General features: G+C 49.4%; 9 protein-coding genes across 9 annotated transcripts; 3 read left to right on the forward strand and 6 right to left on the reverse strand.

Moving 5' to 3' along the window:
* Positions 1 to 248: 248 nt before the first annotated feature.
* N7458_010024 (uncharacterized protein) lies at positions 249 to 1,650 on the reverse strand (the record flags this gene model as incomplete). Its single annotated transcript, XM_056913406.1, has 6 exons — positions 249 to 500; positions 553 to 678; positions 734 to 945; positions 1,002 to 1,324; positions 1,382 to 1,422; positions 1,477 to 1,650. The coding sequence occupies 6 exons, from the start codon at positions 1,648 to 1,650 to the stop codon at positions 249 to 251; spliced, it is 1,128 nt and encodes a 375-aa protein (XP_056762255.1).
* A 2,189-nt stretch (positions 1,651 to 3,839) lies between these two features.
* N7458_010025 (malate synthase) lies at positions 3,840 to 5,462 on the reverse strand (the record flags this gene model as incomplete). Its single annotated transcript, XM_056913407.1, has 1 exon — positions 3,840 to 5,462. One exon carries the CDS (start codon positions 5,460 to 5,462, stop codon positions 3,840 to 3,842), a length of 1,623 nt encoding a protein of 540 aa, XP_056762256.1.
* A 4,862-nt stretch (positions 5,463 to 10,324) lies between these two features.
* On the forward strand, positions 10,325 to 10,760 carry N7458_010026 (uncharacterized protein; the record flags this gene model as incomplete). The annotated part of the gene is made up of 3 exons (XM_056913408.1): positions 10,325 to 10,410; positions 10,495 to 10,526; positions 10,594 to 10,760. The coding sequence occupies 3 exons, from the start codon at positions 10,325 to 10,327 to the stop codon at positions 10,758 to 10,760; spliced, it is 285 nt and encodes a 94-aa protein (XP_056762257.1).
* A 505-nt stretch (positions 10,761 to 11,265) lies between these two features.
* Positions 11,266 to 13,153, reverse strand: N7458_010027 (uncharacterized protein; the record flags this gene model as incomplete). The annotated part of the gene is made up of 6 exons (XM_056913409.1): positions 11,266 to 12,266; positions 12,323 to 12,595; positions 12,657 to 12,687; positions 12,749 to 12,886; positions 12,944 to 12,974; positions 13,032 to 13,153. 6 exons carry the CDS (start codon positions 13,151 to 13,153, stop codon positions 11,266 to 11,268), a joined length of 1,596 nt encoding a protein of 531 aa, XP_056762258.1.
* Positions 13,154 to 13,958: 805 nt separating this feature from the next.
* Positions 13,959 to 16,447, forward strand: N7458_010028 (uncharacterized protein; the record flags this gene model as incomplete). Its single annotated transcript, XM_056913410.1, has 18 exons — positions 13,959 to 14,062; positions 14,121 to 14,154; positions 14,221 to 14,290; positions 14,351 to 14,423; positions 14,485 to 14,516; positions 14,569 to 14,633; positions 14,688 to 14,759; positions 14,816 to 14,930; positions 14,981 to 15,059; positions 15,109 to 15,143; positions 15,200 to 15,261; positions 15,312 to 15,336; positions 15,392 to 15,593; positions 15,648 to 15,725; positions 15,778 to 15,906; positions 15,961 to 16,108; positions 16,153 to 16,231; positions 16,287 to 16,447. The coding sequence occupies 18 exons, from the start codon at positions 13,959 to 13,961 to the stop codon at positions 16,445 to 16,447; spliced, it is 1,563 nt and encodes a 520-aa protein (XP_056762259.1).
* A 142-nt stretch (positions 16,448 to 16,589) lies between these two features.
* N7458_010029 (methyltransferase family protein) lies at positions 16,590 to 17,294 on the reverse strand (the record flags this gene model as incomplete). The annotated part of the gene is made up of 1 exon (XM_056913411.1): positions 16,590 to 17,294. The coding sequence occupies one exon, from the start codon at positions 17,292 to 17,294 to the stop codon at positions 16,590 to 16,592; it is 705 nt and encodes a 234-aa protein (XP_056762260.1).
* Positions 17,295 to 17,803: 509 nt separating this feature from the next.
* N7458_010030 (uncharacterized protein) lies at positions 17,804 to 19,623 on the reverse strand (the record flags this gene model as incomplete). The annotated part of the gene is made up of 5 exons (XM_056913412.1): positions 17,804 to 18,390; positions 18,450 to 18,841; positions 18,904 to 19,061; positions 19,112 to 19,207; positions 19,288 to 19,623. 5 exons carry the CDS (start codon positions 19,621 to 19,623, stop codon positions 17,804 to 17,806), a joined length of 1,569 nt encoding a protein of 522 aa, XP_056762261.1.
* Positions 19,624 to 20,639: 1,016 nt separating this feature from the next.
* On the reverse strand, positions 20,640 to 22,376 carry N7458_010031 (putative xylosidase/glycosyl hydrolase; the record flags this gene model as incomplete). Its single annotated transcript, XM_056913413.1, has 1 exon — positions 20,640 to 22,376. One exon carries the CDS (start codon positions 22,374 to 22,376, stop codon positions 20,640 to 20,642), a length of 1,737 nt encoding a protein of 578 aa, XP_056762262.1.
* A 1,049-nt stretch (positions 22,377 to 23,425) lies between these two features.
* abfII (putative extracellular glycosyl hydrolase/cellulase) lies at positions 23,426 to 24,642 on the forward strand (the record flags this gene model as incomplete). The annotated part of the gene is made up of 2 exons (XM_056913414.1): positions 23,426 to 23,495; positions 23,558 to 24,642. 2 exons carry the CDS (start codon positions 23,426 to 23,428, stop codon positions 24,640 to 24,642), a joined length of 1,155 nt encoding a protein of 384 aa, XP_056762263.1.
* Between the last annotated feature and the right edge of the window lie 2,366 nt (positions 24,643 to 27,008).

The following is a 27,008-nucleotide window of genomic DNA, read 5'->3' on the forward strand; positions in this document are numbered from 1 at the left end:
TCATTTATCCGAATATTAATCCAACCCTCAAAGCGCACCGCACATTGGAAATTATCTATACACTATACGTGGTTCATATTATTTCTGGCTCAACTCTCAGCGCATGCGAAGTCATGTTGTTCCTCCCATATGGTCGTATGTGCCGTGCCATTCGCTGCTTTCAAAAATAAAACATCGCAAATGAAAGTATCATTCCATGTTAGTTATGTAATTAAACGGTTTTATCTTGGACAGATAAGTAATGAAGCCTAAAAGACATGATCTTCCGAGCTCCTGCTGTCCTTTGCTGTGATGATTGTCTTCAAACCGGTTGTGGATTCGCCATCACTCAAGCGCGACGCCGTGACACGGACTGGCCCAGTCGTAGTAACGTATGTGAGGATTACACCGTCTGTGGTGGGTAACGGTTTAGGGAAGAGTAAGTTGCGCCAATGAGACAATGTAGGCTCGGTTACACCATAAATAAGGGCGTCGACGAAGCCTTGGATCACGATGCAAGACTTGAGGGTAGTTAGACTGCCACCCTGCATCAATAAGGAGAGGAATTCTCACTTTATCTATCGTTTGCAATGCAAAGGGTGCTGAGATGCCTTTAGAGGCTTGGTAAATGCGGATTGCTGTTGGCAGTGTCCAGACAAAAATATACGCGACAGGATACATAAGCATGAGGCGGGCCATCTAAAGCGTATTGTGAGAACGTGATTTGGAGAGAAACATCAAGGCTCAACCCTACCTTCTTGATTCTTCGACCGTTTGGCACCGAAGCAGTCAGCGACGGTCGGTTCAAATCTTCTGTGGTAGATTCGTGTGAGGACGCGAATGGACTATGAGCTCGGTACAGCACAAGATATAGGCGGGTGTACATGGCTAGCATGATGGCGATAATGATCCAACGCGGAACAAAGTTGACGAGAAGACGGACTTCATCGGAAGTGAACCAGCACCCTGCAAACCTAGAATCAGCATTTTTGGACAGCGATAAGATTACGAGTACCACGAACAAGCTCCAATGTCGCCGTAGCCAGCAACTCCCAAGCCGATCGATGCCCAGATGAGTGAAAACACCCATGGAATTGCCATTAACAGCCGACAGTTCTCCTGGACCCAGACAGAGATGTGCTTATGATCGGCCAAGATCGCGTATGTGCAAATGGCAATTGTGAGAACCCAGTAATCCGTTTGAACGACGAAGACCTGCGTCATGAAGCCGTTGAAGCTACAGAACCCTTCCATGTCGGTCCCTCCAATTAATCGGCCGCTGACGTCCAATGACGAGGAAGAAAGGAAGTTGATGGCCATAATGCAGTCACTAATCGCGAGACCCCTATTCTGTCAATTAGACATAGAACTAGATATCTTTCGCAGAGCAGTTTGGGCATACAAAATAAGCTGGTGCCTGAAGGACCGTAGTGGCCTGAAAACCTGAGCAATGGGTCAGTAATCCAAGCGAATTAACAAGTGATGGGAAATTCTTACTGCAAAGCTAAGCAGGATCCATCCTGCTGCCATGGCCGAGACAACCGACAAGGTAAGAATGACAACACTTTGGATATATGTTTCCTCATCTGTGGTTGGTGCGGCCAGGGCCTCTCGAGGCGAGATGTCAAATGGCCCATTTGCCTTTACCCAGGCGCGAAGAATAGAAAGCATGTCAATCCTGATCCCACGCTGTTACCTCCCTTGGGCAATGGAAGATTTATTTATGATGATGTTGCCTAGGTGTGTGGCGCCTGCTTATCGGCGTCGTCTATGAGGTTCTTCGCATCGTAGTCTACGAAGAAGCTGGGCTAAGATGGGAATAAATTTCCAGGTACCACAGGAAGGCATGGATTTCTAATCCAAAGAGAACCCTCCAGCCTTGTATCATTGGCAGGATCAGCGCTAGTTTTATTTGGAGAGTAGACCGACGTGGCTATGGGGCCTTTCGAGCAGTCACATCCCAAGCAAGAAGAGCCTGCCTCATATCTCGGAGAGAAGCTACCATCATCTGTGGATGGCAAGCAGTATAGATAAGGAATAGGGGTGGAAGTTCATCTATGTATAGCGTCAATGGGGTTGCATTCCACTGTGATGGGCGAGGAGAAAAAGGAAATATACCGGGTAGCTCGCCGAGTCAGGCTCGCATCCGAGACGAACACCCGCAACAATTATCTTCATGATCTTCGCCAGACATTGATCCAGGCTCTGACTGGCCCATTATCACAACTCGTATCTTGATCAAAATATTTTGCTAGAAAAAGCAAATTTACGGCCCCTCGAGATAACAAGATGTAGGGGTAACTCCGCGGAACTTTAACAAAACGCGCTAAATCGCGAAGGATCGCGATAAGAAGGCGTGTTTTGTAGGGGTCTCTCTATAAATATGTAGGTCCGAAGAGAGGACATCCACTGCAATGCTAGATCGGTGGTGGTATCAAGTCACGAGATGTCCCAAACATAATGGATAGAACCATTCGCCGTTTCCTCGGTATGGCGCCTCATATCAACCCCTGTGGCGTTGACCCGATGTATATCTCAGTATGAAACACGTCTACACAATTTTATTGTGGATATCTCGGCTGTTTCAAATTGTCTGGGATATCGCATGATCTATTGCCGTCCGTATTCTAGTCTTTTCCAACCCTTTTAACGTCGAGTATCTTATCCCTTTCGGAGATTTCAAAGAACAGCCCGGATAAGACATGCTATACGAGCTCAATAAGTACTCAGCCACAGCAAGCCGTGCCCTTCGTAAAGCGAAAAGATAAGAACAAACAATCCAGTTCATGGGCGCGAGATCCCATACAGTCCCGACTCGCTACGCACATATGTTTTCGATTATTTCACTCCTTTCCCCTTGTTCGTGTCTGGCTCTGAGCGTAGATGTTCATCACAAGCTATTTTCAAGCGCTTCGAAAAATTCAGCTAGACGAAGATATAGCTTTCTACACTTTCATTATGTTCTGACCAGCGTGATGTCTGAACAGCCCTGACGAGTGACAGGTATGACGTTTGCCATAATAACCCCTGCAAGCAGGAGATGTGCGGAGCAATGAGCCTTTTCCACGGCAGGCAAAGAGGCACGATTGATAGCCAGGAGCCTGGTATTCTGGTGCTAGCTTGTTTCTCGAAGATAGATCGGCATGAGAATCTCGGGTCCACACCAACAAACAATAATGCCCTGTTTCGAGGGTAAATCGGTTGTGCTTGGCCCTCGAGCATTGACCAGGTGACCCCACTGAGAGTTCACGATCGGCCAGGCTCTGCGGATCTACAGGACTGGCTGACTTGAATAAACACTTTTAACCCGTAACGACCGTTGGCTGCTACTGGAGGAGGCGGCATCGCCCGTGGGCGGTACGATTGCTACACTGTTGGCATAATTGAACAAAAGTGCTGACGATCACGATGTTTGGTGGTAGGCAATTGTGGTGGGAGTGCCGCGGCGATTAACCTTGGAGAGTTGCGAGTCTTTGACAAAATTGACTCAAAGTTAGCCAGATACAATAGGTTTCCAAGTAGACTAGCCCCGCCTGCGATACGGAGTCTCATGCTTCGGTGTGGTGGTGTGCCACTGGTAGCTCACAAGAAGTGTGGATCTGGATGACAACGCGGGGAAATCTCTCCCATCCGATACATGCAACTATTGATTGGAGTATACAAGACGAGAGCTAGGACCTTGTGAAAACGTATATTCAATGATTGTTATACAACGATGCTAATTGATTATCAATAAGTGACAAATTATCCAACAGGAAATGAGCAATGACAAAAGAAAAAAAAAACAATAGGAAATAAGGGTATTCATAATCATGATCCACCACCATCAGTCAGGTCCCACTGCCAAAACTCAATCCCACTTACAGCTTAGCAGCAGAGCCAGCCGAGGAGATCTCGTTGTACAGCAAGCTGGTCAGGAAATCAGCGTAGTCCTCACCGGTCACCTGGCCAGCGAAGTACCGGGCAGCAAGCTGGTACTTGTTGCCCTTGGGAGCCTGGGAGGCCAGGCTGTCAGCCTGCTCCTGCAGCAGACGCAGGGCATACGCCTTGTCGACACGCTTGCCCTCAGCAGTGCTAACGTTGTGGCGGACCCACTGCCACAGCTGGGAGCGGGAGACCTCGGCGGTAGCAGCGTCTTCCATGAGGAAGTTGATGGGCACGCAGCCAACACCGCGCAGCCAGCCCTCCATGTAGCTCAGGCCGATGTTGAGGTTCTTGCGGATGCCGACCTCGGTGATCTTGCCGGGGACGTTGGTGTTCAGCAGGTCGTTGGCGGTGATTTGGACCTCCTCGCGGCGCTTGAAGAGCTGGTTGGGGGTCGGCATGTACTTGTTGAAGACCTCGGAGGCGATGGAGGCCAGGGCCGGGTGGGCAACCCAGGTACCGTCGTGGCCGGCGCGGACCTCACGCAGCTTATCGGCGCGGACGGACTCCATGGCCTTGTCGTTGGCGACGGGGTCGTTCTTGACGGGGATCTGGGCGGCCATGCCACCCATAGCGTGGACACCGCGACGGTGGCAGGTCTTGATGAGCAGCTTGACGTAGGCGTCCATGAAGGGAACGGTCATGGTGACATCGGAGCGGTCGGGGAGGACAAAGTTGGGGTGCTGGCGGAACTTCTTGATGAAGGAGAAGATGTAGTCCCAGCGGCCGCAGTTCAGACCGGAGCTGTGGTCGCGCAGCTCGTAGATGATCTCGTCCATCTCGAAGGCGGCGGTGATAGTCTCGATCAGAACGGTACCACGGATGGTGCCGCGGGGCATGCCAATGTAATCCTGGGCCAGGTTGAAGACGTCGTTCCACAGGCGAGCCTCGAGGTGGGACTCCATCTTGGGCAGGTAGAAGTAAGGACCGGCACCGCGGGCGACGAGCTCCTTAGCGTTGTGGAAGAAGTACAGACCAAAGTCGAACAGAGAACCAGAGATGGGCTCGCTATCGACGGTGAAGTGCTTCTCATCCAGGTGCCAGCCACGGGCACGGGCAATGAGGGTAGGCAGCTTGCGGTCAGTGCGGAGCTTGTACTCCTTGCCGCCCTGCTTGAAGTCGACCTGGCGACGGATGGCATCGTACAGGTTGACCTGGCCGTTGATCATGTTCTCCCAGGTGGGAGCAGAGGAGTCCTCAAAGTCGGCCATGTAGGTCCAGACATCGGAGTTGAGGGCGTTAACGACCATCTTGCGGTCGGTCGGGCCAGTAATCTCGACACGACGGTCGATCAGACCGGGAGCAGGAGGAGCACCCTTCCATGCGTCGTTCTCACGAATGTGCTTGGTCTCGGGGAGGAAGTCAAGCAGGTGGCCCTTGTCGATCTCGGCCTGGCGATCGATGCGGCGCTGGAGCAGGGCCTTGCGGGTAGGGTTGAAGGTGCGGTGCAGGATGGCCAGGAAGGCGCAGGCCTCCTTGGTGAGGATTTTGCGGGCATCGTTGGGGATGCTGGCCAGGATGGCCACATCCTTGAGGTGTGAGTCGACAGAGGCGGTCATTGTGAGAGAAAGTGTGTGAGGGGGGAATCAGCTGGAAAGAGTATATAGATCGAGGGTAGGTTGAAGTAGTGGGTGGAATCTTGTATATTGCTACCGATGATACCGACGGACCATCCAATTGATAGCTGGATTGAAGGATGGATGGAATGCAGATGAAGACAAAGAAGAGAAAAGAAGAAAGGATCTTCTTACTGCCGAAGCCTGTGACTATATACAAAGATACTTCCATCGAACCAGCCGCCCGCCCGAAGGCGGAGATAGAAGACGTCAGAGCAAACGAGAGCCGCGGCTGTTCTGTTGGTCCCGCCGGGCCAATCGAGTTGCGATTGATAGTCGCAGTGACTCGCAGTTACTCGCTCCCAGTCTTCGGCTATCGTCCAGCTTCCCCCAGTCCGACTCCACCTTGAAATCTCCATCCAATCAGCCAGCTCTGCCGCGGCCCGTCACCTGACTTTCCCGACGGGAAACTGCCCCAGATGCGTCCTCCACTCGGCCGACATTGCCCGTTCCCCGAAACCCTCCACTCGACAACCCCTTCGACCCTGCAATTCGGCACTCAAAAGGCGGTCGCGGCCCCCGATCTTACTCGGGATGCGCCGCATACCGAGTCATCTGGCACCGCGACCGGCGCTCTGTTATCCGGGTAGACTAGAAATCTCTCGTCCGGAAAGACGTGCGGTCTTATAGTTTTTTCCTCTCGCTCGAGTCGTGATGAGCAACACGATGGATTGTCCAGTCTGCATATCGCCCCAAAACAAAACAAAGTTTCCGTCATGGTCCAACCCTAGTTGGGCTTCCGTCCCTGCCCCAGGCCACACTTGCCTCCTAACTCACCCGAGGGTTGGCTCACTGGCGGCGAGGATTCGCCCTTCCCTGTTCTCCCCGCATGCCCGAGCTTGCCAATCAAGCCGCGGCTCACTCTGAGAGACATGGTCGGAGTCTGCAAGAGATTGGTCCAGAATTCGGCTTCGTTCGGTCCAGTCCAACTGGGAGCTTTGGCCGAAATGTCCCGGCTTGTGATGAGTCTGGGGGAAGCATCCGGGATGCGTCATGCTAGCGGCCTACATGTGATGCCGCATGTGATAGTCACTCAAACAGCTCATCATCAGGGGATACTTTTTATTGATTAGCCAGACTCACTAATCACCACCAGAAGAGCTACAGCTGTGTCAATTGGCTCGCTGTATGCTACGTTCTATAGAAGCTACTAATACTCCAGCCCTTGACACTGCCGCGCAAGCCTGGTACTCAGCTAGCTCGGGGAATATTATACAAATCATCTAACCCACGAAACACTCAAATTGCAAATAGCCCCGAACTTTGAACAACCCGCATATTCTCGATTGAGCTTGAGACCAGGCTTGAAATTTTTGCGCCAACATTATGCCCTACAGAACGTCTCAATACCACTTTCAAAAACAAGCTGTGGATGTGCTTACTCCGAGCTGACGCAAAGAAAATCTATGCTGGAAGCGCACATCCCTAGAGACCTCTCCTCAAACGAATTCTCGTACAGGAAGACAAATATTTAAACACCATCTACATCTGTCTCAGAAGTAAGGAAAGGAAGAAACAAATCCAATAAAAATCAATTCAAGCAAGAAGAAAAACTTCATTATCAATTCATGTCTCAACGCATAGCGAACAGTTAATAGTCTAAGCTTGAGAGATATCTTTCTGATCTCCTTGTGAGCTTTAACATGCTTCGTCAAGACCCGACTTGCGACTTGTGCCGTTGATTATATATGAAAATCGCCGTCAAAGGCTCTCGATAAATGAACCGTTGGTCACAACGTTTCCTATAGCACCACTCGATATGACCCTCGAAACGAACAAAGCGATTAGCAGCGTAAAGACGAACAGAGCCTTCTTGTTTTCGGACCGGACGGAGAAAATCTCCAAAATAAGCTTAGATGGAACAAGCAAATATAGACGCTTGCGCAAACGACCCGACCCACATCGTAGATCCAGTCATTAGAAAGGCCCATATGAGTATCATACCACGTGTCAAAGGAGCTCTATGGGTAGATGAAACAGTTCCTCTAAGTCTGTTGATCGCTGGAATCCTGCTCACGGGGGGTTTAATTAAGCTCATGTATGTCCTTCACCTAGTCAGAACTTGCAGTCGACGTACGCTGAAGCAGGAATTATTGAATGTTGTCTCCTCGATGGCTTGGTGTAACATCTCCTTATACTTTCCATCCGACTTCCCGATCTAGTCTTCATGGAAAAATGATCCCGGGTCACCGGCGTGATCACGGTGATAAGATCGACGTCGCTACACTGTCTTTGGCGTGATGGGTCGTTCAAATCATAACTGACTTACTTCTTAAAGGGATATATGGTAAAAGTATGACCATTGCTGGTGTTGAGTGGCAGGACGTAGCAGAAATTGAGAAATCCTAACATTGCAATGGGCTTGTGGGCCGGACCTCTATATCCCCGAAGTCATCCTAAGCTCTGCCCGACTGCACACGTTTCGACCGATCAACTAATTCTACTTCCATTTCGTCAAGGCGAGCCCCGTGGCGAGAATATTCAGATGCAAAGAATGAATTTCGGCTTTATGCAGATATTCGTCGTTGGTTGCAATACATTTGCTTTTATGTTCACGTCCTACCTATATATTATCTTCAATTAATGTGCCCAGCGGGGATAAATCATGTAATGTTTTTACTTGATCACTAATTGCTTGAACAAATCGATTTGCCTGGCCTAATGCTGGTTTAACATCATTTCAGTGGCAAGCATTTATCCTATAACGTCAACCACATTCATCTTTCTCATGAACATCAATACTTTTTGCCTCCGCCATACGATACGAAGACTATAACCTTTGAAGTCAAAGGTTGGTTATTGGATCATCTGTTTATTTAGGACTCTCTTGACCCTCGCGGTGGGCAGAAATATGTTCTCGCATTGCTAGTAATATATTTCGCAGCCTCCACGGCTGGTGGGTAAATCCTTCAATTTGACAATCCATGAACGAGTCAACTTCTGCTTGTAAGACTCTTCCTATTCCAAGTTACCTAGGGACGATGTGTACAGTCTTTCTATTTGCTCTTCTCTATTGCATACTGGAATTGACAAATCATACGTCAAAGAGCTATCACATTCGTTGAGGGCCAGGAGATTACCACACAGGGGTGTATCTAGTGTAGGATATACGAGATGCATGTACTCTCCAGGATGCAGGAACGATTCAATGACGTTGAATAAAACGAACATTAGTGCTAGAACCCAGTTATGCCTATGTTCATCAGCTCAATAAGTGCGCTTCTGCATTACACCTATACTCCCCTTTACTTAACTAAAGACGGCTGGACTTGGTAATGGAATATATATGTCGCAAGACTTTGGATCCCGTCTCGATCTGACTACGAGGCTTTTAAGCTCGGAATAACCACATGAGTATCTCCTGATAAGAATGTACAACCAGTACCTGCAAGCTAACCTATTGATCTCACAATTCTCTACTTTCCACCGTACACACGGAATGTATTCGATTTCAACCTTATTCATGTGCGTCCCACAAGACTGGACATCGAGCGAGTAGAATGCTCAATCTACTTGCAATAGGAACACTGGTAGCATAACAGGTAGCATAGCAGGTCATCAGCTTTCAATTCGGATTGCGCCGACATCCAGATTTTTAGTCTTTCTCACTGATTTGAACACAGAGGGCATCTCCACTCGCTTGCGACTGCGGCGGATGTAACCACCGAAATCGGCAGTTTTCTGCGCACTCGCCCGAGGGTATTTGAACTTGCCCGCGGTCGCATGCTTTACTTTCCCTACAAGCAATGTGTTTCCCGGGTCAAATGATTTGGATTGATTATTCTATACTTGAGCTTTATTAATATTAAAATAGACCAATGCTGAATTGCACAGGAAACAATACGGTGTCCAACGTTGATTACATGGGCGGCATGCTAGCACTCTGAAGGAAGACCCACAACATCCTGCGAAGTCATGTACAAGATTCACCCGTGAATCGACGTGAAGTTCGAATGAAGAGTACGCCTATGAATCAAACAGTCTCAGACCTCCAGATGATACGAGCCGCCGTCGAGTCCACCTTTGTCCGGCGAGCATCTGCTTGTCATGTTTTTGCCCTATATCAAGTCTCTTCACATGGATTTGTATCCCATATGCGCCACTTCATGAGGCCTAGGCTTTAGATTGCACAATACCGTTCTGGAGAAATCAGGATCGGACGCATGGTCCCAGAGCGGATGATAGACTTCAGATCATACTTATTACTACCCCAAGTATCAAGCTACTTAATCGTGTCGGGTCCTGGACACTGTGATCTGGCAATATTGTACTATACGACATGGGAGTAGAAGGTGGATGACTTTGTTGTGCTTAGAACTGTAGTATGATTTCTCCGTAATCGCTGATTAGACGGTTGAACTTTTTTGCGCGGGGGCAGTGCAAGGCCCCCTTTAGGATCTTGAGTGTGGGGACAATCCCAAGGCTGTAGAAGGAAGACCAAGTTCGAGTCCGAGTTACTTACAGGCATATTGTAATTGCACGGCCATCGTAGCCACGCACCAAGAAGTTGAGATATCTGTGATGGCATAGCTTGTCAGCTAACCGTGGATCATTGTACCAGCGTGGCATGATTTGTTCCATGAGCCAATGCTGGGCGACTTGGTTCTCCACGTCATGCAATCCCCGCATTCCCGCATTCCACAGCCGGCGATCTTCCTTTCCTGCTTTATACGGAGGAATACCCTCCGACCGGAACTCACGCGCCACCTTTCATCTTCCACCACTTCTCTGCTCTTCCTCTAGCATATCTCTTCAATTCAACCTACCATCCCAACCTGCTACACTCTCTATCCCTCGATTTCAAAATGTCTCAATACGCCTTCCCTGGAGCCAACCCCTCCCACAGACCTCATCCGACCGGCCCGGCCATAAAGCCTCGGCCTAGCCGCTGGTACGCAAACCTACCCCTGGAAGGGCCTCTTGCTGGCTCTGGCCTCAAAATCAACCGCTCAACTAACATGACCTTTTGAAATAGGTACATCCCAGTCGTTGCGGCCGTTGGACTTGGTACGAACAACTCACAAATAACCTAATTTCCCTTCGCGCTATCGGCGACTGATCAATCTCCATACAGGCTTCGCCGGCTACAACTACTACAACGAGGTTAAATCGCGGCAAGAGTTCGCCATGGCTGAAGAGGAGAAGCGCATGGCCCGGAACCAGAAACTCATGGATGCCTACGGAAGCAAAGACAGTCTGAATGATGTTCAGCAGGCGCTCGATACGTACCATTCTCGATGAGCGTGTCTCGAACGAGCGTCTTTCCTTGCGTTGAGGTGAACCTTTTTGTCTCTCGGTCGCGATGCTGGTTTTCGCGACCAAGGGAAGATTCTTTTCTACGATGCATGGTGTTTTCTCACGGGGTTCATGGCGTTGGTGTTTCGGGGATTTCACATGGGGCTGCATTTTTACCCCGTTCTTCCCAGATTGTGTCGGTCTCACTGGGCTTTTACCCTTTGTCGGTGGACACTTATCCCATTTCTTATGTTCAATATTCCAAGCATGCGGGCATATATTTATTACCTCGCACTACAAGCCTTCCATATCTACCCAAACACGGGAAATACGAAAAAGAATTCAAAATACTACTTATCACCGGATGGTAGTCTGATATCTCTCATGAAGAACATGATTAGGAAAAGATGTCATATTCGAAGAAACCTATACACAAAAAGCCTATCGAGGCTCCTTGCAACTCCCTAATTTCGAAATTGGTACAATTAACCCACCAATCACTCGCAGTCCCTTAGTAGCTCGAGTAGAAGCTGCTAGTATCCCACCCATCAAAGGCACTATAATCCGCAAGCGGCGAGCTACCGTGCAGTCCCTCCCAGTACTTCCGGTTTCCACAAGTGCCCGAGCTATTCGTCTTCGCACACTTACCACCCAACAACTCTGCAATCCGCTCACCCGCATCACGACCCTCGAACCAAGCGCCATGCAAGAAGCCGAAGTACCCTGCGCTGGTAGCCTCGCCCGCGAACCAGAGGCGGTTCACGTTCGCGCGCAAGTTCTCGTGCATCTCGAGAGTGGTCGATGGGGGCCAGTTCGAGTAACTGCCGTACGCCCAGGGGGTCGTTGACCAGCGCGGGTACATGAAGGCCGTGGGCTCGGGGATGTCAAGGTCTGGGTACATCTTGCGCAGGACGGCCATGACTTCTTTCTGAGTCTCCTCGTCTGATTGGCGTTCGACGCGGTAGGAGTCCTGTGAGACGACGGTGACGAAGATGATGTTTGACTCTGGGATGAAGCCTGGGGCAGACAGAGATTGCCAGACGGGGTAGTAGCCGCGGCTGGTAGGATCGGCGTACAGGAAGTACTGGGTATCGCGAGGCCAGAAGGTCTCGTTGAACTGGAGGAAGATCTTTGTGTATGTGCCCATGGTGAACTTCTCAATAGCAGTCTGCTTCCAGTCAGGGAAGGCAGGGCTGAACGAGACGGCGTTGTTCTGGAGCACGCCGAGCGAGAAGGTGCAGACTGCGTAAGCGGCGGATACGCAGCTACCGTCTTCCTTGTAAATAACAACGCCGTCGTCGGAGTAGGTGACGTTGGTGATGATCGAATTGAGTTGGAGGCGCGGGTCATTGTCCTTGAGGAAAGTCGACGCCTCTTTGATGATGATTCGGTTGTAGCCACGCTGGTCCCAGACATAGTTGTTTTCGTCGCTGAACTGGTTGAAGGTCAAGTTCTCACCGGCGACGCCGAAAATGAAGGAGCTTTCGTCGGGTGAATATGAATCCTCCCAGTCTAAAAGACTGTTAGCATGATAATGCAAGATTATGAACGAAATCACAATGGCTTACCCCACTCCCACCACTCCACGGCCTGGCGGGCCATGTCGTCGATCTTGGGCCTCCAACCTGCCAGAGCCAGACCAGTGCGGGCAGTTTGATCCTGGCCATTATCGGTCAAAAGGACTCCAGCTGCATCGGCAGCATCACCAAAAAGAGTCTCATATTCATCCAAAAGAGAACTGTAGTCTACATAACCGGTCTCGTTGTAGGTGAGAATCGAGCTGTAGTTGGAGTAGGTGTTGTTCAGACCCCACTTCTTTGCAAAAGTCCAGATGGGGTTCTCTAGAGGAGCAAGGTTAGCAAAGACCAGTCGGTCTATTTGATGAATATATGAGAATCGTACCAGGGCCTCCGGGAGATCCTAGTCCTTGCACCTATTGGAATCAACAAGTCAGTGGCTGCATGTTTCTGATTCAGGCATTGCTTTGTTCCTACCCAGTTGGCTCCCAGCTCCACTGTGTACGGCTTGCCATTGGGATCCTTGCCAAAGTCGGTATGGGCGACACGGCCACCGAGGGTATCCCGGTACTCGATAATCACAAAGTCGTGAATCGACGAGTTGGTCAGAGCTTGCTAAAAACCGGCACGTAAGCGTCGAGTCTCTGCTGGGCCAAAGGGGATTGATCTTACTGCCGCAGCAACACCAGCCATGCCACCTCCCCTAAAATATGTTAGCTCACCATGTTTTGCGAAAGGAAGGGATAATTGACCGACTCACAGGATAGCGACCGTTGTCTTCTGGCAAGTGGCGTGCGCATCACTGGCCTGAGTTGTCGCCGCGGCACATGTTTGCGTGGCCAACGCAACCGCTAACAGACCCAGCTCCTTCTTAGAGAACATGGCTGTGAAGATGGTAAAGAAGGGTGAAAGAAAGAAAGGAAGCGAATACAGTGCTATCACAACAATTCAAGAAAAAAGCACTCGCCAAGATGCCATTATTTATACAAGCCCATTACGACATACCGGGGATCGGGTGCTTGGAAAGGATCAGGTGCTTAGAAGGGAGAATCTCCGAAGATTAAGAGATTATCAGTAGGTCCACCCGGACACGCGGTGGAGATCAACATTCTCAGCATCTTCAACATATCGTCGGGATGTAACTAAGAGCGCGTTAGGGATAGCCTGCGATAGCTTGCCATGCAGCTAACGCCGTGCAGGGAAGTCCACGCGACCGTTGACGAAACAGGGAGGGTAAGCCGGGGGTTCAGGTACTGGGCGATAAGCTTTGCGGAGAGAGACCAGCTTCACACTCTCCGCTGTTTCAGCATTTTGGGGGAGGTGGAGATGCGTGCGATAAGACTACCTTCCGCTCGGTTCAGAAGGCCGAACCGGCGACTACGATTGGCTGCGATTAGGATGGCCAGGAGCAAACTGGACATCCAGTGGATATCGGTTGGATTGGCCTTGTCCCACGATTGGTGCTTGCACTGATACGATCTCCTTGGCTCAACCGTTCCCCCGCATGCTAGCCGGCCGTAACCCATGTCGGCACTATACGCAAAGTAGATGTTGTAGCCATGTGCGATTCGGTAATTCCGGAATATTTAGCTACATTTACGTCCGGCTCTTGGAACATCATTCTGGCTACCTTCTTTTCTGGTTTCTTTGATTTACTCCTGCCCTTTGCTCTGTGCAGGTTACCAATATGAGTCATCCAACAGAGATGAAGGGTGGTCCGTTAGAGGACGATGACGCGCAGTTGGCGGCCATGGGCCATAAGCCTGAACTCAAGCGTCAGTACTCGATGTGGTAAGATCGACAAGAGAGTTCAATCCCTCCAAGGCAAAAAGTGCTGACCAGGGACTAGGTCGATGTTGGGACTGGCTTTTGCAGTCCTCAATGTAAGTGCTTTGAAACTTGTTTGGTCACACTCTCCATGAACCATGCAGCTAATCTTCTCTGTCTAGTCATGGACTGCTCTTTCTGCGAGTCTGTCTATTAGTCTCACGTCCGGAGGAAGCACGAGTGTCATCTGGGGTAGGTCAAACATACTAGCACTCAACCCTTCAAAGGATACTGAGTAACATTCCAAAATAGGTCTCGTGACAGCAGGATTCTGCAATTTATGTATCGCTGCCTCGCTGGCTGAATTTCTCTCTGCTTATCCCACGTACGTGCAGTGGCATTTCATATTGCTATCGAAACCAGATCTCAGACTGACCTTCATCTAGTGCCGGTGGTCAATATCACTGGGTCGCCGTCAGTATGTCATACACCCCCGCATCCCCTGTGAAGTCTTGCTAATCATGACAAAGTCGCATGGCCAAAATGGGTGCCTATTCTCTCATGGATCACGGGTTGGATTAACGTAGCTGGTTGGGTAAGCAGGAAAACATGAGTATGTCTCGGGTCTTCCAAACTAACAGAGTTAAAGGTCGCCCTCGTCGCTACCAACTCGCTCCTGTCGAGTCAACTCATCGTCGGATGTATCTCGGCCATGCATCCTGTAAGAGGTTTCCTCCCGGCAGGAATGAAGTGTCAATGCCTAACAACTACAATTAGACATATGTGGCGCAGCGATGGCACCAATTCCTCATCTACATTGGATTAACACTGGGAGCGTTCGTTATCAATGCGTTCATGAACTCTATCCTGCCGATGATCTATCGTGGTGCTTGTACGTGTTTTCCAGAATATGACTTGGTCTGCATGGCTAACGAGGGACAGTCTCATGGTCTATTGGTGGCTTCGCGATCGTCTCCATCACGGTCCTTGCATGTGCTTCGCCTGATTTCAACTCGGCCTAGTGAGTATGATCTTATCCGAAATTCTCGGGCTTTGCTAATCCACATTAGCTTCGTGTTCTGCAATTTTGTGAATAGCACCGGATGTGAGTTTATATATACCTAGCTTTCAGTCTATTGCTGATGGAGCTAACGTAACTAGGGCCGGATGGTGTTGCATGGATGCTCGGGTTGCTTCAAGGAGGACTCGGAGTTACTGCTTTTGTAAGTATTCGCGGTGATCAAAGGTGTGGGCATGGTGCTGACAGTCCTAGGATGCTGTGGTACACATGATTGAGGGTAAGAAGACGCAATCTGCCTATGTCGCCATATCTCCATATCTAACAACTAGCAGAGGTTCCAAATGCATCCATTGAAGGACCCAAGATTATGGTCTTGTGTGTCGGTATCGGTACTTTCACGGGATCTATCTTCTTGATTGTTCTTCTTTTCGTGGCTGGCGACATGGATCAAATCACCACTTCTGCTGCTGGCCCGCTCCTACAAATTCTTGTCGACGCTACCAAGAATACTGCTGGTGCAATCTGCTTGTTGATGTATGTCTTTTGATTTTCTTTCAACAGCTTCATGTCCCACTAACAAATCTCAAGGCTACCTCTAGTGTGCCTGATTCTCGCCATTCTTAGTGTGATGACTACAAGCAGTCGAATGATTTTCGCTTTCGCACGGTATGTACTTTGCCGTGGCATGATCTTCAATAAACAATGCTAATAGCACCAGTGATGGTGGTCTTCCTGCATCTCGATTTTTCGCCAAGGTCCACCCGACACTCAAGCTTCCCTTGAATGCGCTTATCTTGACTGTTGTCGTTGTCATTATCTTCGGCTGCATTTTCTTGGGATCCTCCAGGTAATACAAATGCTTAATCACAGTTTATAATGAATTCATACTTACTGCGTATAGTGCCTTCAACGCCATCATTTCCGCTGCAGTTGTGGCTCTCGATCTCTCCTATGCCATGCCCATTCTGGTCAACTGCTTACAGGGCCGACGAGCGCTCCCCGAAAGGAAGTGGAAGCTGCCGAACGCGGTCGGGTGGTTCATTGATCTGGTAAGATTTCCTGCCTCAGTAGAGAGCCAATGTTAACCGATAAGATCTCTCTCACATACATCGCCCTCACAACTGTCCTGTTTGTTTTCCCTCCGTACAAGGATGTTACTGGAAGCAACATGAGTAAGTCCAACCTCTCGGCGATGACGGTGAACATATAATTGATTTTCCTTTTCAGACTATGCCGTTGCTGCGTTCGCGGTTATCATCATAATCTCCGTTGTCCAGTGGTTTGTCGATGGACGCAAGAACTTTACTGGACCTCGCGTGGACGTGACCCTTGATGCACTGGACACCATGCCAACTTATGAGGAAACGCCCGCCATTCACGAGAAATGAGCATGGGAGTGTTGATTTCGTATCTCGCGGGATAGCAGAGCCAATCGAACATGGGATAGGGGACAGAATGGCAACAATTGGCTGTCTATACAGGAATTTGTTACTGTACAATGAAAAAAAAAGTATAGATTGTTAGAATTCCTCACAGAATTCCCGGAATAAACCGTTTCGTCGATCGATGCCACTCTTCCCACTCCTTGCCAAACTTCCCCTTAAGCATCTCCTCCTCATCCTTCACCCTCGTAAACAGCACACAAAGTGCAACCGAGATATAAGCTCCCAGCATCCCCATCCCCCAACCAGACCATCGAGCCAGCGTGGTCTCTGAGATCCAACACGCAGGCACACCATCCCATCGGCAAAACAGCGACGCAACACCAAACCCAATCAGCACCAGCCCCGTGTAGCTCGGATGCTGCACCCAGCCGTAGACACCCGACGTGACCAACTGATCCGGTGCCGCAAGGTGAAAGGTGAAATTGCGACTAAGTCTGCCATATGCGGCGAGACGAACGTAAGCACCGAGGCATATCAGGATGATACCCGCGACCGCGGGAACGCTCCATGAGAACAGCTCTGGGTTGAGATTATGCGGTCGGGGGCACATCTGTGGAATGCGCTGGGGCGCATAGACCGGTAGCACTGTGAGGATGGCATGGTATGTTATGGCGGTAACGGCGATGCGACGAACGATTGTTGCCCCCGAGCCGGCGATGAAGCTGATTCGATCCGTTTGGTGTCTGTCTTTGCGGTCGGGGGATGGGTTCGGGGGTGTGGCGCAGAGCGCACAAAGGTAGCCAGCCCCCATCATGGCTGCGGCCAGCGCTGTGGTACCTGCTTGGGTCATTGCGGTGAGTATAGTGAGTGTGGAAAGTCTAGATGAAGGGTGGAGGCTTGTGTTGCTTTTTGCAAACTCCGAATGCGCCTGGCGGGGCCTAAGGTTGGGGGGTGGGGGCCGTTCCCGTGCTTCCGAGGCAGACTCGCCATGGCCTTCCTGATAAGGTTGTGGCGGTCACAACCCGCTACTCTACAGTGATGCCTAGGCTGATGATGGTGAACTTTCTCTGGGTTTTCAAACTTACGGAACACCGCCACCTAGAACTTCGGGAGTTTCCATCACAGTGTACAATTTGTAATAGCAGACTTCGACTCATTATATTTAGGCATTTCAGTAAACCAAAGGGTTAACATAACGTTACGTATGTGAATGAAATCCACAAACTTGAATTGAGTGATCTATATCCCCCAACAGGGCAAAGATCGACGGGGGAAGTAGGGATATCTATGTGAAGGCTTATTTCCAAACAATCTTTCATCTTCCATAAGGCCAGTCGTTCTATGCCTCTGCTTTCATGTTTAAAGACACTGTGAGTAGTATGGATTCACCGACTGGCACGTGTAAGGGCTAGCACAGACAGATGGGCCGGTCCAACCCTGGCCTCCACACTGACCCCAGTGCTGAGCAAGGCCTGTACTGGTTGCACTAGCCGTGGTGGTAGTAGATGTGATAGAATTGACAATCGTGGTGGTGGTAGACGAGGTAGACCCAGTGCTGGAGAAAATAAAAGTGACCACTGAGTAGGCGGGAAGAGTAGCCGCAATATTGCCGCCGCTCAGGGTGATCGAAAGGCTAGACGGCGACGAGACAGAGTTGTCCATGTAATAGGCCTTGGCTGATGAAATAGTGCCGCCTCCTAGAGAGATACTTTGAGAGCTTGCGCCTGAGTTGATCATAACCGTTACGATAGAGCCGTCCGTGTTTTTGAAAGCCGCGACTTGGGTGTTGGTAGGGGTACCAGAGACACCAATACGTACAGCATCGGGTCTGATGTAGCGAGAGAACATGGCAAAAGCCCAGAGAGACCCTGAAGCGACTACCTGCGTAGAAGAGCCCGATCCCGTTAGGGTGACTAGTCCAGCGGCGTTGCTGTTCGATTGAGCGCCTATTATTTGAGCCTCAGCAACCATACACTCTTCAATAAACGAAGGATCCTTCACTCACCAACCCAGTACAGGAACGCACTGAGGTTACACTCAACAAGGCCTTGGTAGATGAGCTTGGCCCATGTGAGGCCTTCATTGAATGCACCGCTTGAATACCAAGTCGCAGTGAATGCATCATCCAAGTCCGCGTATTCAGTCTCCCATACTCTCAGACTAGTGTTAATAGGAGATGTACCCTGAGAGGTGTACCAATGAGAGGTGATACGAGACAAATATTGCTCAGCACCAGCAGATATAAGCTGCTGCGTGAATGTCACCTGGTCGGTCCAGCCCTCGGCATCGCAACAAGTAATGCCAGTAGATAGACCAGCTTTCTGAATGGCGTCGTGGAGAATTGGAATGAAGGAGGCGGCTTCAGTGCCATCAGACGACATTGAATCGTAGCTTGGCCTATGAACTTGGTCAGACTTGTTACTGACGACCGTAGAGATATTTGCAGCGTTCCAGCTTACGAAAATTCAGGCTCATTCAAGAAGCCAACAAAGTCAACCGTGATACCCTGTGTGGCGTAGTCTTGGAGATATTGCACCAGGTAGTTTGCATATGCCTGTCTCCAATCGCCAGAGGAACAAGTATGTCCAGTCACACCACACAGATATCCGCCGTTGATCTACTATTGATTAGAGATCTCTTGCAAACTTTGGAGGGGTGGCAACACACGTAGTCATTGTTGGTCTTCATGAACCCAGGGGCGCTCCAGGCATCAGCGTAGATGTACTTGACACCCATTTCCCGTGCATTCTTAGACCAAAATATCTAGGACAATCAGAAAAATATCAACACATCAAGGGCGCTGTCTGTTGTTGAAATTGAACCGGGCTGTAAATAATACGAACCTGGCTAGCATCGTCGCCAATTGACCTGTAGCTCGGAGTGGTAGACGGTGATCCAGGACTATTTGGCTCAATAGTACCGTTCGGATCCGCTGCAATTCGGTTACGTAGAATTGTCATACCAGCTCCTTCAGTTGTGCTGAACATATAGTTCAGTGCCTGGGTTTGTTGCGCTGCAGGTGCATTTTCGACTCCGCCGCCGAAGCCAAACGCCTCCGAGAAGCCAAACCCATCAATTACCTGGTAGGTCGTGCCCGCATCTACCGTGACCTTAGTTTGAGCGGTGGCAAGCCCAACCTGAAGGGTAACTCCAAGTGTTGTCAGAAGTGCAATGTACATGATTGAAGAAAGTCTGTGGTTGTACGATTATAGATTGAATTTGTCTGGAACTTAGCGAAGCAAACAGTGAGTCAGGAATGTCCCGTCCCGCAAACTTCATAGCAATTTATATAAGCCACAGCAGATAACTCATCTCGGGGTTCGAGCTGGTTGTTGAATTCACAGAATCCATGTAATTTGCTTGTTGCTATTAAACGTACAACAATATAGCCTAATCTATCTAACTATGGGCATTAAAGGCCAGGCAAAGTGTGAATTGTGGTCCCGATTTGAGCTGTGGCGAAACACACAATTGTCACTAAAGCGGGCTGCTGGCTTAGCGAGTGACGGGTAGCAATTCCGTGAAGAACTCGTCGCTGCTATGCGCAAACCCCTGGAAGAAACATAAAGTAGGCGCTAGGAAAAGGATGCAATCAACAAATTAATTGGTTCCTTCCTCAATTTCTATGAGGCGCCCGAGGCTGTTCGTACCGAATTCCGTGATGATTACGGTTAGTGGTTGTGAAGGATGACAGTATGGTGGAGCTTTAGTTTGAAACAAGCATTTCTCCAGTGGAGTAGGTAGTATCTCACCAGCGTCAAGTGGATGCTGAGTAGTTTAGCTATGTATGTGGCGCTTTGTTCGTTCGTGTGAGACAATCTGGAACGAGGTCTGGAATGGGGTAACCTAGTCATATCTTGTCCTTAAACTTAAAAAAGATCCTAATAGTTCATGATTGGCAAATTAGCATAAGGGTCTGCTGCGCTAGTCGGGTCATCATTTGTATCCGTAAAGTGACTAGGGTGGAAATTTTTCACCTGAAGTCCGAACTTATGCCAAGCCTACGTGCAGGGTCACTAATAAACCAGGGTCCGATTATATGTAAAGCCTTCCAAGGTAAACTTTGAACCTCCGTATGAAAGTCGCTAGGTTCACAACTCATTGTAGACACTGACTGGACTTGCATTGCTGACCCCCGCGTCATTTCAGATACGACCAATTTCAACATTCCCGTATCTTTCATCCCCACTCACATTCACAAGCACTGAGAATACCACGGGTTTGCGGACGAACAAGTCGATCCTGCAGCACATGCGGTTGGTCCTACCCAGCCACTTCCCCCGCATTGTCCCCATTCGGTTTGAGTAAGCACAGTTGTACTGGTTGGGACGTTTGTGAGAGTACTAGAGTGCGATGCGGTGGTCGTGCTAGTTTGAACCGCCGTTGTGGTGGACGGAAGTCCACTCTCCATGCTGAAGGAATTGACAGCCACGCTCCCCCCTAGCTCCGCAGTGGCATAATTGAAAATTCCGTACCGGTAACCTATAAAGAAATTCCACGTATTGTTTAGTACGTACGGTGTACCGATGTTTACGAAAGTGAAGCCATCAGTGCTATATGAAAAGGTGGCAGTCCGGCCACTACCTGGCTGGATGTTGGCAGAGGCGCGCAGCCAGACTTTCGAGGTCCCAGCAGGGAGGTTGAGTCCAGTAACTTCATATCCGGTTGACAGAGTATTCCAGCTGGAATCCATTGTTAGTCCCTCCACCATGCTAATGCGGAAAGTACCACCATTGTTGATGACGGCGACATAGGCGGAGGAATCGCGAAGCATTGCCAGCCCACTGCGGTCCCCCGAAAGCATGCTTCCAATCGTGAGCTCGATGGTAGCGTACGATTGGGGGCCTAAGATACGGTGTGTGAGAGTGTTTCGAGCTGCGTATAGATCATTCGTCACTGTAGCTGTGCGCAATGTAAGACCGTTGTTTATGGAGTAGTAAGATGGATTCGGGTTGTGATTCCATTCCCACTGGGGGCCAAGTGAAGACCCCTGGAAATTATCAGTCCCAGTCGGACTGGATAGCACTTGAGGCGTCACCGGATAAGGATAGGAAGTTCCCCAACCTCCGTTGGCAGTGCTGATGACAGGAAACCCGTCAGAGCCCCAGGTAATAGGCGCCAAAACGGGGACACGGCCTCCAGGATAGCTGTCCACAAATGCCATGTAGTACCAGTCGCCATTCGGGGTATCAACAATGCCTCCCTGATGAGGGACACCGCCCCCGGAGATCGGTGTGGCGATGTTACTCTCGAGCAGCTTTTGAGTATACGGACCCCATGGGCTACTAGATTTAAGGACATATTCCGCAGAGGCAGGAAGGTCATTGAAAATATAGTACTCCCCGTTGATTTTGTAGAAGCGTGATCCTTCGATCGATCCCACGGTCGATGAAAAAACTTGCTGGGTCTTGACCTGACTGAGCCCGTCGGAGGAGAGTTGAGCAACGTGAATTTGGGTGCCTCCGTATGCCACATACATGGTGTCGTCATCGTCGATGAGTAGGCTGCAATCATAATAACATGTGTCAATGATGCTACTCTGTTTCCATGGCCCTGTAGCTGAAGACGCGGTAAAGACATAGGTCTTGCTGAACTCGATGCATCCAATCCAGTACCATGTCCCGGTGCTTGCGCGATATCTCATGGTTGAAGCCCAGATTCCCTTGACATATGCCTGACCTCCATTCAAGTCATAATTGGAACCCCAGTCAAGTGAGGGTACCGAATGGCCGATGAACTCCCAGTTCACAAGATCGGAAGACTCAAGAATGGGTGCCCCAGGTGAGTAATGCATGGTAGATGCCGAATAATAGAATATATCCCCGACACGGAAGATATCTAGATCCGCCAGGTCCTCCCAGAGGACGGGCTGGTTGAATGTCGCGCCACTCACGGCAATCGCCAGAAGGCCGAGGACTGCAAGGACTCTCATTGCAAAAGGTCCGCTGAAGATTCTGGTTTCCAGTCAAGCGATATACACATCACTAACCACTAGCAGGTATTCAAATGACTACTCCTACTTATAGTACAACAAGTGCCCCTGGAGGGGTTCAGGCATCTGCATCTCTCCCAGAGGAGATTTTCTACTTAAAGAAAGGTGACATTGTTGAACATTCTGAGTCAGCCAATCGGTTAAATGTTTCCTTTCCATGGAGGGTGCCTTCTTTCGCAAGATGTTCGACAGGAATCAGATTCGTATGTATAACACGTCTCGGCAATCATGGATTAAACATTGCCGCGTTCTTCTGTGGTCAGGTACGCACCTCGCGGCCCTCCTCATACGGCAAGCGATGAACACCGTGACTAATTTGGATTTATCCAACGAACTCGAGTCCCCCGCCGGAGTTGCACATTGAGAGACATCCTGGAGGAGAGAGGGGGTGGCGTGCAGAGATCAATCCTTGTGACAAGAGAGTACTCCACGCTTCAACTGCAGAGTGCTTATTTTGAACCCACGTTTCCAAGAACATAGTCGAATATGGTCAAAAGTGAGCGATCTCCGCTTGACAAGTCCCCTCATTAAGGTTCAGGGTCCTGAAGAACGCCTTCGGGGCCCCACATCAGCGTCTCACTGACCGGTAGCTCAGAAGAAGTAACTACCGCAGTGGTCTCAGCCCGACCTGCTGTTTTCCGGGGGCTAGTTGAACTTTCGTAACACAAAATTTCCGGATTTGTGAGAGATGTAACTCCTACAATTGTCTGAATTCGCGGGGTGTATCAGATCTCATTCGAAGGATTTGTTCCGGAGAGGTCTTGGTCTTTGTGATTAGCCTAATTAGCTCTTTCGGATTCTGGCCGTTGCCAATCGAGAGAGCTATCAGGCAGCACCAGAGCGTGAATCTCACAATCCGTTGATGCCTATTAAACCAAGAAAGGAGCCGACGACAGACATGGCTCATTTAGACTCGACACCATTAGAATATTTGCACAATCGGCTTTTGTCATTAGTGTTTTACTTGTTTTACTCTGGCTGTTAGCAGGATGATTTGGCTTGCTACCCTGTGGTTAGTGCTACCTGTGGTGTCAGGTCAAGCAGCGCTTTACGGCCAGTGTAAGTAGAATCTCCGCTGACTCCAGGCTCTGTTAGATGAAAAGGCTAACATTTGGTTAAAGGCGGCGGAAGTGGATGGACTGGAGCTACGTCTTGTGTGGCAGGGGCTTGCTGCATATACTCCAATCCGTATTACTCTCAGTGTCTTGCATGCACCACAACCTTGACCACGAAGGCGTCGACTTCGACTTCAAGCTCGACCACTTCGTCGGTCCATTCGAGTTCGACATCGACATCCACAACTACGTGCAGTCTTCCGTCGGTATACACTTGGAAATCGACTGGCCCACTTGCAAACCCAGAGTCTGGATATGTCTCTCTCAAGGATTTCTCTCACGTGCCATACAACGGGCAGCATCTTGTGTATGCGTCTGATGTTAACAGCGCGGGAAATTACGGCTCGTTGAACTTTGGTCTTTTCTCGGATTGGACTCAAATGACCTCGGCGAGCCAGAATGTGATGGGTAATGGTGCAGTTGCCCCGAACATTTTTTATTTCCAACCCAAGAATGTATGGGTTCTCGCCTATGAATGGGGCTCCAGCCCATTCATGTACATGACATCTAGTGACCCTACAAATCCCAATGGATGGTCATCGCCTCAGTCGCTATTTAGTGGCTCGATCTCGGGCTCTAGTCCTATCGACCCGGCCCTCATCGCTGATGATACAACGATGTATCTCTTCTTCGCGGGAGACAACGGTAATATCTATAGGTCCTCTATGCCTATCGGCAATTTCCCGGGAAGCTTTGGCACATCATACACCACAATCTTGACCGATTCAACCTACAATCTGTTTGAGGCCGTTCAGGTTTATCGGGTGCAAGGACAAAACCAATACCTGATGATTGTGGAATGCATTGGAGCAAACGGAAGATACTTCCGTTCCTTCACGGCTTCCAGTCTTGGCGGCTCGTGGACGGCGCAGGCTACGAGCGAGTCTGCACCATTTGCTGGTAAAGCCAATAGTGGAGCCACTTGGACCAACGATATCAGCAGTGGTGATCTTATTCGGAGCAGCCCCGATCAGACGATGCCCATTGATCCGTGCAACTTACAGTTCCTATACCAAGGCCGAGACACTAGTTCCGGGGGTTCTTACAACCTTCTCCCATACCGTCCTGGCCTCCTGACACTGGTAGGCTAGTATGAAGATTCTGTTTCAATGTCCCTTCTTTGTGGGAGCAGGAGATGGAGATCATTCGATCTCAAGTGTTGAGGGAAATGTGAGGAGTAGCGATGATAGTGCTAGGCAGCGCGACGGACAACGGATACGACATGGTGCAGTCTCGTTAGTAAATATTAACGCTTTCAACCTCGTCTGGTGATTATTCTCCAAATTTCTATGCGTATAGCTTGCAGCTTCAGCTTCGGTAGATGTGCAATGGATGCGTACGTAGAGATGCTCGGCTGGGTCGCTTGCTTCTCTAGATGTCACTTGGGACAATATTACTGCGAGACCGTGTTGAGTCGCCAAACGTATTTTATCTTTCAGTGATAATACAGTTGTAAATGATGGGCAACCCTGGTCGGGTTGGTGGCCGCGACCCACTTATAAAACCAGCTTAGGAGTATCTCTTTTTAGACTCCGAATCGGGAATTTTGGATCGCCCATCACATCTTGTAAAATATTTCCATGATCTTTTCCCCTCCAGTATCTCTCTCCTCCTACTTTTCATCTCCTCACTATTCAGTTCCTAAAAATCCAGAAGAGTGCTCCATAATTCTCATGCTACTTCAAAATGCCGCTTCAACCACGCCAAGTCCGTGGGTGGATACATTCGTGCTGGGTGGGGTTGGCTGCTCAGGCTATAAATGTACACGAGCTGAATCGCCAGCATGGCATCCTCGAACGAAAAATAGCCCAGTTAAAACTCGCTAGAGATACGAACGAAAAGTTTGAGTCACAGGACGCATCTAACTTGGCGCCAAATTCCTCTTAAAGACAAATTATTACCGAATCATGAGTTTTCTACGTTGAACATTTTTAATAGCATTCCCTCACTACCCTCCTCTACCTCTCCTGTTCACCAGAAGAGAGCTTTGCCTGCGGGATGCGCCTTTTGATTGTTAGACCTCTCTCTCTGTGATTTGATTTTCGTGTACTAAAAGGCACACAAGACGATTGTATGTAGAATTCCAATACGTATGCCGCAACAATGGAATTTTCCCTTCAACCAAATACTTCAGTAAGGAATTCTGCAGCCCAAAAGTAGCCATCCCTACATGACGCACAACGCACTCTTATCTCGTGGAGCCTTCTATCATTAGGTAATGTTTTCCGCTTCAAGTTGTCACATACGACAAGAGTTCGAATCTGGCTGACTGTTGAAGCCCGATTCGTCCAGCATTTCTGATCTAATAGAAGAAAGAACTCTCACAATATGTTGAGCACAAGTTATAGTTGCAGCCAATCATGGAAATCTTAGTCTGATCTCAACTTGATTCGGTTCTGAAGGAAAGAATAGCCGTCGTTATTGGCGACGGCTCTATTTAGGGTATATCTAAGGATGTACTAGTGTGCACCAGGTACAAGAAACTTGGTGGCAATTCTGAATATCAACAAGAACGAGAAACTTTCTGGGAAGTCAATTATCACAGGCCGAGTTCACAACCAAACAGGTTCTGGGGGCTGTTGCTGTACCATCAGCAGGAACTTTTCACCAAAGTGCTTCTCCTGACATGCTTTCTCCCCCTCAAGGTATTCTCAAGACCTTGAGGAGCGCACTGTACGCTCTACTCAAGGCACCCCAATCGACAAATAGCCAAGAAGTGGTAGCTGGACAGGTGAATGTTCCATTGATTTGCATGAATTCTACGGCTTCCTCTGGGCTTGAACAGAGCTATGGGAGGAATTCTAGGGATCGCGATGCTTCTAAGGTAATGAACAGAAGGTTGTATCTCAACTCGAACCAAAGGCACGAGCCAAATTTGTCAATAACAAATCCTTTAAGACCTTTCCACAAGCAAGCTTCTTTTGGCCGGCGCGACTTCTGATGAACCCCATTTCCGTTCCTCACATGTGTCGCTGTTACCGAGATTTTGGACTCCGTGCATGGATTATGCCGGGGAATGCAAGGAACAATTAATTAATACATTTTTAATTTTGGCCATCTTCAAAGGACAGTTGAGACAAACTCAGGGCCCGTGCAGATCATTGAGCCACGAATGCCTGTGTCTACAACACTAACTGGGACGGATATATTAGCGGGTGTTTTGAAATGCCCCTTGGCGGCGCGGAGAGCGCTCCACCTGCCAAATGACGCTTGAGAATATGGTAATTCCCCCGAAACTGTCAGTAAATGTTCCAGACTTGGACCCGATACTGGTGGAAATAATCTAAATTTTGCGGTGAAAATTGCGTGACGGCATGTTGATCCCTCCACTCAAAGATGGCGAGCTTCAGTCTCGAATATTCAAGGGTCGCAGTCTCTCAGAAGGTATAAATCAGTTCCTCATCCTGGCTAGCCAAAGTTGAATAACACTAGGAAGAGTATACCCCTCGAGAGCGAA

Source organism: Penicillium daleae, assembly GCF_028827525.1.
Source record: "Penicillium daleae strain IBT 16125 chromosome Unknown utg000008l_segment0_segment0, whole genome shotgun sequence".
NCBI classification, from domain to species: domain Eukaryota; kingdom Fungi; phylum Ascomycota; class Eurotiomycetes; order Eurotiales; family Aspergillaceae; genus Penicillium; species Penicillium daleae.